This window comes from Babylonia areolata, chromosome 24 (genome assembly GCF_041734735.1).
Source record: "Babylonia areolata isolate BAREFJ2019XMU chromosome 24, ASM4173473v1, whole genome shotgun sequence".
Lineage (NCBI taxonomy): Eukaryota > Metazoa > Mollusca > Gastropoda > Neogastropoda > Buccinidae > Babylonia > Babylonia areolata.
This window is the reverse complement of record NC_134899.1, coordinates 34,646,621-34,656,620: the sequence shown is the minus strand read 5'-3', so window position 1 is coordinate 34,656,620 and position 10,000 is coordinate 34,646,621. Positions and strand designations below refer to the sequence as shown.

Sequence of the window (10,000 nt, the reverse complement as noted above, 5' to 3'; positions counted from 1 at the left end):
CGATCTCTGAAGTCTTGACCGTCGGCTTTGAAACGCAAAGCGACTCTGTGTCCAGACCTGTATCAAGCGACAGATCGAGAACTCGATTTAGATGAGAAGTAATCAGCAGGAAAAGAAGACGTTCGGATATCATCTGGTGGGAAAAGTATCTTAAATTCAGGGACCAACCTTTACAACAATTTCCGTGTACAGATGAAAAGATAGTACCATTAGACCTGCTAGATGTTCTAACCCATTTCCTTTTGTTATACCCTGTTTTGAGGGATATTGCGTACAGATTCAATCGCACGTACAACCATATTGCTATGCCCAAAAACCCGTCTCCAGTTACGCATTCAATAAGTTTATGCCAATCAGAGAGCAGCTCTTTCCATTTTTGTCCCCAAATACCATGCAAAGATAAACAAAAAAATATTGTGGCTTAATACGCCAAGGGTCAGCTCGTGTTCATTCTTCTTCTTCTTCTTCTTCTTCGTTCGTGGGCTGCAACTCCCACGTTCACTCGTATGTACACGAGTGGGCTTTACGTATATGGCCGTTTTTACCCCGCCATGCAAGCAGCCATTCTCCGTTTTCGGGGATGTGCATGCTGGGTATGATCTTGTTTCCATAACCCACCGAACGCTGACATGGATTACAGGATCTTTGAGGTGCATATTTGATCTTTTGCTTGCGTATACACACGAAGAGGGTTCAGACACAAGCACGTCTGCACGTATGTTCACCTGGGAGAACGGGAAAATCTCCACCCTTTACCCGCCAGGCGCCGTTACCGAGACGAGATTCTACTTCTTCTTATTCGTTCGTGGGCTCCAACTCCCACGTTCACTCGTATGTACACGAGTGGGCTTTTACGTGTATGACCGTTTTTATCCTGCCATGCAACCGTACTCCGTTTTCGGGGTTTTACCGAGATTCGAACTCGGGACCCTCAGATTGACAGTCCAACTCTTTAGCCACTCGGCTATTGCGCTCGGCAGTTCGTGTTCATAGTATGGGTCATTTTGCGTCGTTTTATGCCTAATTCTTACTTGAAAGATTACGGGCAACATGTAAAAGTTTCTCATAATCATAATTATGCCTGCTTTGCAAAGTCAAAACAAAACAATATAAGTCCCTTCATTCAGGATACTAAAATAGGTCATTGCCTCCCTGATCATGACAGAACTGTTAAACCATCTTGCCTATCGATAACATGAGGTGTAGAAAAGCAAGGTCCCCACAGAAGTTACCATTCATCATACCTTGCACTACCTAGTACTTCCGGCGTCACAGATAAATCATCCGAGATGGACGATTCTGAATATGTGTCAATGACGTTCGCATGTTGCTCTGACGTCAAACTAGTTTCAGACTGTACACGTTCTGTCATGGGTGCGGCGGTGATGGGGGCCTGCCTTCTGGTCGAACATGGTCTGTCATGGGATGGAGGTGTCTGCGTCGTTTTCAAACAGCAAAGTGTACAACACAGGCAGCGCCGAGTATCACTCTTCGTATCGTCTTCATCGCACTCCATGGTCTTCGTTCAAGTGGTTGGGATTTTGTTGGTTAGCTGGTCGTGGTTTTGCCTACACTGAATTGGGACACCTGCAGAATGAACGAATCATCGGTTGTAATAATTATTCTTAATAAAGCTGAAAGCTCTTGTGTGTGTGTGTGTGTGTGTGTGTGTGTTGTGTATGTGCGTGCGTGCGTGCGTGCGTGCGCGCGCGCCTTTATAAAAGCAGGCTTTCACGCGTGTGTGGATTTCATTTGCACATACATAAATACAAATAGTCCACATATTCATAATTGTAAAACATACGCATACACCCACATTCAAACATATTTAACTGATTACGCGCACACGTAGGTAAACATATGTACATATATGCGTACATGTATAGCTGCATACATATAAACTTTCTTTATTCAAGATATGCCACTCAAATCTTGTGAACTGGTTATTTGGTTATTACCAGTTTAGTTATCATGTTTGTCCCCCCCTCCCCACGCCCCCAATCCCCCCATTACATGGCATCATCATCCTGTTTCTAATCTGCCTTTCTCGTCAAAGGTTTTAACATGTGTTAAAACAGTTGCAACAGCATTTGGAGTCTAACTTCTGGAACCGTTTCAGTCAGCCTACCGTAAGTGTTATGGCATCAAAGCCGCTTGTTGCGTGTAGATAATGACATTTTTAAGGCCTGTGACAGTGGTCTTGTGTCTGTTTTTTGACTGCTTGATCTGTCAGAAGCTTTCGACGCCATCGACCACGACATCGTCATTACACGGTTGCGAACCACTTTTGGCTGCCCTAGAACAAACATGGTTTTGTTATTATCATATTCAACTTGTTGCATCCAGTCAGTCCTTTTTGATCATGTATCCACTCCATCTGTGTTAAAGTATGGAATTCCACAGGGTTAAGTCTTGGGCTCAGTTTTATTCACTATGCACACATCCTCTCAGCACTGTCATTCGTCAGTCAGGTCACTTATACTATTTTTTTGCTGATGATTCCCAGCACCATAAATTTCCTGTTCCCTCATATTTTCCAACTCTTGTGTGTAGTTTGAAAGATTGTATTGAGGACGTGCCTGATTGGATGTGTGATAACAAGCTGAAGACGAATGGAAATAAAACCGAGCTAATTGTCATTTGCACTAAATGAAAGATTAACCACCTTACCTAGACCCCCTATGTCCAACTTTGGCTGCAACATGCATCTCTCCCAAACTGTTAGAAATCTTGGCATCTATAGTTGAGACACTCTCTGAGAAAGCACATATTAGATATGGAGGAGGAATTTAGTTTAATGTCCCGTCACACACATCGGTGATTGAAGACATTTTGTTAAAGTATTTAATTAATACATTTGAGTATTATCGGTTAGAAGGGGTGGGAGATGTGAATGAATGGAGGGTTATGGGAAACCTGGCAAATGAGGGTGAAATGAGGGTGAAATTTGAAAAACAAAATCTAAATACAATTACAGGAAATTACTTAAAGGACTTCGTAAAAGAGAAGTCGTTAAACGGACAAGCGAAACAACTGATAATGAGTGCAAAAAGTCAAAAACATCAACGTTCTCAGTCACTTGTGAAGACACACTTTCATGTACATAAGGCTTCATCAAGCTACAGTCAAACATTATATGCTTAATTATCAGGTTACTAAAGCATGTGCACTTGATATTCGAACAATACCTGGTCCGTAATGAATTTGATAATAGCCTGAGAGCTAAGCTCAGAATGGATCTGCGAATCGGACCAAAGTCTGAGAGAATCAACTGACGAGGTTTTAGACTTGAATTCAAGCACCTATGAAAGTCTCTTTCTAGTATATTGTTTATTTCCTTGTATGACAATGGGCAGTATACTTTTATACTATCTATATGATTCTTTGCTCCCCTTCTTGCTGCCCTGTCTGCTTGGTCGTTATAAAGGAATCAGTGTGGGATGGTATTCAACAAAAATCAACATTTGTACCCTTCACAAATAGGGAGTGCAATAAATACCTAATTTCAAACAAGTGTCTTCTCCTTGATTATTCTCAAAAAGGGCCAAACATTTTAAAACAGATTGGGAATCAACACAAAATAGGATATTACTTACAATGATTGGTATATCAACAAGATGATTTAAAGCCAAAAGGGTGGTCACCAATTCAGCTGTAAAAATTGAATGTCGCTTACCTAAATAAAATGATTTTATTTTTCTGTTTTTTGGTCAGGAATGACAAAAGCAGATCCTGCACTGCTATCATCCAGGACCGAGCCATCAGTGTAAACTTTTAGATGATAATCAAAATTTTCTTCTAATTCAATTCTGACAGAGGCTGCTATTATATGTGGATATTCTCCTTTTGTTACTAGATATGTGTGCCACACTGTACTGCAGTTATGTAGGTTAGGCAAAATTCGCTCGGTCCTTTCCACTGCCGCTGCTAACAAACTCGCTGTTTCTTTAATACATTTTAGATTAGACTGCTGTAGACTGCTGTCGAAGCTGGTCTCCCTCCCAAATAAGAAACGTCAATGCATTAAGAATCACACAGCCTGACTCATGTTCCGTAAACCTAAGTCAGAGAGTGCAACACCAATGCCAAGAACAGTGGCTTCCCATGAAGGTGAAAATTCAATATAAAAATTGCTTTTCTTCTGCTTTCAGTGTCTCTTTTACAACAATATGCCAACGTGTCTTCCAGATCTTCTCCATCTATACCACCCTACTAAGTCGCTGCGCTCATTTGACATATCTCTGCTGACAGTTCCTCGGTTCTAATTTGAGACCTTTGGCAAAGAATCTCCGTCTTTAGCCCCACTGTCTGGAACTGCCTACCACTGTCCCCCAGTGTTTCTCGCTTTTTTAAACAGTGAAAAGATGCGTCTATTTCAATTCCACTACTCATGCGTACGAATAATTGCTTATTTCCGTTTTCTGTACTTGTTAATGTGTTATGGGAAGGGTGAGGGGTCGGGGGTGACTATATAAATTTGGTACTTTAAAACGTACTTTAGCGTACTGGGATGCATTTTTTTTTTTTTTTTTAAAATTTTTTTATGACCGGCTTTAAGAGTAGATTTTAAGTATTGTGATATAGATTTTTTTTAAATGTAATTTGATATTGAGAGCAGCTTTAAGTATTATGGTATGGTTTTGAGGCATCGTGATATTGGATTTTGATATCATGACATAATAATGTGCATGATTTAGGTATTGTGATGTATGATATGTATAATGTGATGTGTAGACTGTTATAATTAGTGTCTGAGTGTCTGGTTGCCTGTCTGTACATGGTTATGCATGAAAGTTTTTTTTGGGTTTTTTGTTAGTATATAAACATAATAATAATAATAATGATAATTATTATAATGATGATAACAATAATAATAAGAATCATCATCATCATTATCAACATTAGCATCATCAGCATTATCATTATCATCATTATATTATCATCACCATCATCATCATCATCATTCTATAGAAAATAAACCATGAAAACATAATTTCCTTAAGCATATTGTCCGTTTCTGAAAACACCTCAACCTTTCTTTTGTTTCTTTCTATCTTTTTTTTACAGAGCAGAAATATTCTATTCATTTCACTCCTTGCAAATTTCACCTTCTTTCTCCAGATGTTGTCTAGTTCTTTTTTTGTTTCATAGTCATGTTGTATCAGAATCGTTTAGAGGTTACCTTTTGACAAAATATGCATTTTCATTTCTAATACGTAACACCTATTTTCTCTAACGTTTGCTATCTGTCGTTTTCTGTTCCCTTTTACAATCTGCGCTCTTATTTCCGAAAGGAGAACATCAAGAATAAATGGTCTATACTGGTAATTTGGATAATGACACCAGAAATGTGTTCTAAGTTGTTTCTATATAAATATTTCTGTTGTCGTCATCGTCGTCGTCTGTTGTTATTGTTTCTGCTGCTGCTGTTGTTGAAACATAACAAACTAACAATCCACGACACTCAGCACTTGAAAAAACTAATACTGCACAACAATGGGTGCAAACCAACAAAATAGATAAATAAATGGAAATTTTAAAATCTCAACACTACACATCACTGGGTACATGAAAAAAAACCACTCAGCTGTGTATGTGTAACATACATATCCCATATAATCAGATGCATAAAGAAATTAATACTTCAATCTATTAACTTTATGACATAGGCTCTTATGGTGTGTGTGTGTGTGTGTGTGTGTGTGTGTGTGTGTGTGTGTGTGTGTGTGTGCGCGCGCGCGCGTGTGTGTGTGGATCAGCGACGGTTTGATAAACTCATCTGACAGCACCAACCAGAATTCTATGGCCGGCTGGATATCAGGCTTGTTCCTAGGCAGCTTTTTTTTTTTTTTTTTTCTGTGAAACGTTTTGCAGTCACAGTATTTAGTCCGTCATCAGTGAGCCCCATTCACAACGAAACGTTTTTGACTCAGGGGCCACGCGCCTGTCGACTTGACTGTCACCAGCATGCACACAGACAGGACTCTGCGTTATCAATGTCACACGTATACTCCAACTTAGCTAGTGCTTGAAGGCTCCTTTGGAGATGTTCCAAACTAAACGAAACAGACAAACCACACAAGTTCAGGATTCCACACGACACACAGTCTTCTGTCCCAACAGACAATGTCGTTTTCGCATTTTGGGTGTGTCACTTTGGTCGCTTCCCCATTAATGAGAAACTGGATGAGTCATCTGATAAGAGTAGTCGTGTTCACGTGGGGTTTGTCCGTGTCGAATAAATGCCTGCAACAGGTGTGTTTAAACAGGGCGGATTGTGGTGTCTTGGCATTGACTTTTTCCAAGACAAACAAACGCGTACGAGCACATTAGTGTGTGTGTGTGTGTGTGTGTGTCCCCCGTTGCAAGCTCTTACACAGCGTAGAAACTCACAGCACTGTTCAGCAATCACCTGAGGACAACACAGGGCGAGAAGAAAGCGGCACACATGAAACCCACACTGGGTCAGTCCTTGTCACAGGCTGTGCATGCACATATCAAGTGTTGGGGTTTCCGCTCAGTAGCTTACCGTGCACTGTTTTTTTGTTGTTGTTTTTTCAGTTTGTTGTTATAGCAGCCCTGATGTGGCCTTAGTGGTCGGCTGGGCTGTAAACAACATAGTTTGATTTGAGTTTTAATTGTAGACGAGGATCCAGCTGGAGGATTGGGTCTGTTGCGACTGTTATCCCGCTACAAACTGTCAACCAGGTACAATCAGTGTGGGTGACATTGTGATCTATTATGTATCATGTATACTGACAAGTCACATGTCCGGTTTCACTGACACACATGCGCATGCTTGTAGAAAGTAACTACGAGGATATTGTTTTGAATATGAAACTAACATGTTGGGCGTACCGGATCCGGCAATCCGGCTACCATTATCTTTGAACTTTTCATGTAAACAGTTTTGCTGACAGAGCGAGTGGACACACACACTTCGCTGAGTGTTTGGGCTTTTGAAGGCTTTGACAGACTACAGTGGAATAATGATCAGATGCAAGATCATGACATATATGAAATAACGAAATAGATACATAGAATAATAAATAAACCAATAAACAAATAAACGCAAGAATTTAACAAAAACAACACACACACACACACACACACACACACACACACACACACACACACACACACACACCAAAAAAAAAAAAAAAAAAAAAACACCCAAAAAACCCGGTACATACGTTGAAACATAGTGCATGGAAAGATGAACAGAAGGAAAAGTTTGAAATAGAAACGCGAAAGAAAATGGGCCACACCGGAGATTAGAAAAGAGAGATAAACCACTCGCGGCAGGCCCCTTCTTACTGTCTATAACAGTGCTGAAGCCGTTTTGGGGCACACACGCAGTGCGGAAGGGTGGGGGTAAATCACCCTCTCCTTCCCCACCTGAAGGAAACTGGTCGGTTCTGACGGTTCAGCTGCAGTAAAGCGAAAGTTAAGTTATGCCTGGAATTTCCCACGTGTAGTAAGATTCGCTGTATACAATGAAAACCGATTCATTTTTGCTTGGTTTTTAGCACGTTTGCATCTGCTTGAATGTAGATAATATAAAAAGAAAATAAAGCAGCTCCCCCCACCACCAACTCCCCCCCCCCCCCACCCCCCACCACCACCCCAGCGCAATGTTGCACATGAGAGAGACAGTTGTAAATTATTGAACTGCGTTTTCGTAACGCTACTTTTTCTTCACACTTTCTGGCTTACATCACCATTTCTTCAACAACAACAAAAATATATATATATATATATCAAAACATAAAACACATATTCAGCTCTGTCTCTCTTCTAACATCTGTCTATACATACATGCAGTACATACATACATACATGAATACATACATACATAATTTCATATAGATCTATCAGTATGTAAATCTAAATCTATCTATATGTACATAATCATATATATAATTCATATATATACGAACTCTTCATGTTGCCCGAGCAGACCGTTGTATTGTGCTCTATCTCTCTCTCTAAGTCTCTGTCTCTGTCTCTCTCTCTCTCTCGGGAGTTTTACATGGCTGTTAAAAGCATCTACAATTCTGTACTTGTATGTGTTCGTGACAAAGGTATTTATTCAGACTTTTTTCAGTGTCCAAGAGGGGTTAAACAAGGTTGTATGCTAAGCTCACAGCTGTTTTCCTTGTTCATCGGTGAATTGGCAGTGGAGTTATCAAAGAAGGGGAGACATGGAATACAAATGATACCTGGCGCAACAGATTTGCTCTTAATGCTATTTGCTGATGATGTTGTTCTCTTGTCTGACACACCCATAGGGTTACAAAATCAATTAAATGCCCTTAAGCAAGAAACAGACAGACTACAACAAACAGTGAATCTCGATAAGACCAATATTATAGTTTTCCGCAATGGAGGTCATCTTTCGACTCGTGAAAAATGGTGCTGTGGTGATAGGGAAATAAAAGTAACCAATACATATAAATATTTAGGAATGTTACTCACAACAAAATTGAGTTTGACATTTGCGTGGGATGAAGCAAACAGAAAAGGGAAAAAAGGTGTAATCCAAATTATAAAATCACTCAGGAGACTGCGTTTGACTGACGCTTTCCTTTAGTTTGGGTGGGGCAAAGGCAGCTCATGAATAATGAATGCGTCTCGCGGCGCAGGCTGCCTGGCTTCAGCAATTTCTGCAAGTGGTTTATCTCTCTTTTCTAATCTCCGGCCACACTCAGTGTACCAATGCCGTGCACACCCACACACGCGCACCACACACGCACACACACACACACACACACACACACACTCAACAACCAGTTTTTGCGATCACGTGTCAGTCATGAAACTGCGGAATAAGATTTTCTGTTTTACAACCGCACGACACGTATCTTTTGAAACATGAGCTGCGCTCAAGAAATCGTGTTTAATGGAGCCCCCCCACCTCCCCCCCAGCCCCCACCCCCACTTTTTTTCTTCTTCCCGGCACACTGTCTTCGCGTGCGCATGTCGGACACACAGGGATAACTCCCAAGTTATTTTCAGCAACACCTAACACTGATTTCAGTGGTGTCGAGTAGAACAATGTCGCGATCTACAGGTAAGATTCCTCGTTTTTGTAATGGAATGAGTACAAAGAATTTAGAAATACACTACCAAGCTGTCACCATACTATACATCTTACCAAAATTACCAAATGCGTCATATTGTAAGTTGCCATTTTCGCTGTATTGATGAAGTATGTGGTATGAAAATGTTATTGTGATGATATTGAAAAGAAAATATAGGCAATGCAAGATTTTGTTGTTGGTGGTGGTGGTGTTGTTAAGATCAGGATCAGAATCAAATGCGTTGCCATTGGCCAATGATGACGTTGTTCGCAATGGGTTTAAACAAAATTCAGGAGAGGGGCAGGCGTCTTTTTGATTGATGTTTGTAAGTGTGCCCAGCATGCATGTCAGGGTGTTGGGGCCGAGTGGTAGGGTGCCTGTGTGAGAGGCAAGGGTTTCGTGTTTGTGTTCAGACCGAAATTTACACTCCAGTTCACACAGCAAACGAGCGCACGCACGTATGTATACATACCTGTGCACAAATAGCGCTCGGACCAGACGGCCTGTCAGGTTGCGTGTTGAAAGTTTGTGCAGACCAGCTTGGTCCAGTTTTTACCCGTGTTTTTCAATTTCTTTTAGATAATCATTTCATGCCCCGCTTATGGAAGATGACAACTATTCAATTTATTTATTTATTTTAATTTGTTCCATTGCCAAAGTTTTTTGGTGCTGTCCAATTGAAAGATTTCCGCCCAGTGGCTCTCACATCTGTCATTGCCAAATGTATGGAAAGAGTTGTCTGTGGACACTTATCGATTACAGTTTGCGTACAGGGCTAGTCGAGGTGTTGATGATGCAACAATTTCTTTAATTGATCTAATCGCACGTCATTTGGACAAATCTGGCACATCTGTTAGGGTACTTTTTATGGATCTGTCCGCTGCTTTTAATACTATTCAACATATTTTAGTGAGGAA

The 10,000-nt window shown here is 40.6% G+C and overlaps 1 protein-coding gene across 4 annotated transcripts in view; it reads right to left on the bottom strand.

Annotated features, from left to right (window-relative positions):
• LOC143299085 (uncharacterized) overlaps positions 1–6,697 on the bottom strand; it is a 13,304-nt gene extending 6,607 nt beyond the window's left edge. Inside the window, exons 1-3 of one of the 4 annotated variants that reach the window (XM_076612206.1) lie at positions 6,530–6,697; positions 1,245–1,587; positions 1–57 (exon numbers count right to left, since the gene is read on the bottom strand). The exon at positions 1–57 is cut by the window's left edge and continues 5 nt beyond it. In XM_076612206.1, the coding sequence (XP_076468321.1) occupies positions 1–57; positions 1,245–1,516 (329 nt within the window). In that variant the 5' untranslated portion in view covers positions 1,517–1,587; positions 6,530–6,697. The other 3 variants (XM_076612204.1, XM_076612205.1, XM_076612203.1) reach the window with 3 other exon arrangements.
• Between the last annotated feature and the right edge of the window lie 3,303 nt (positions 6,698–10,000).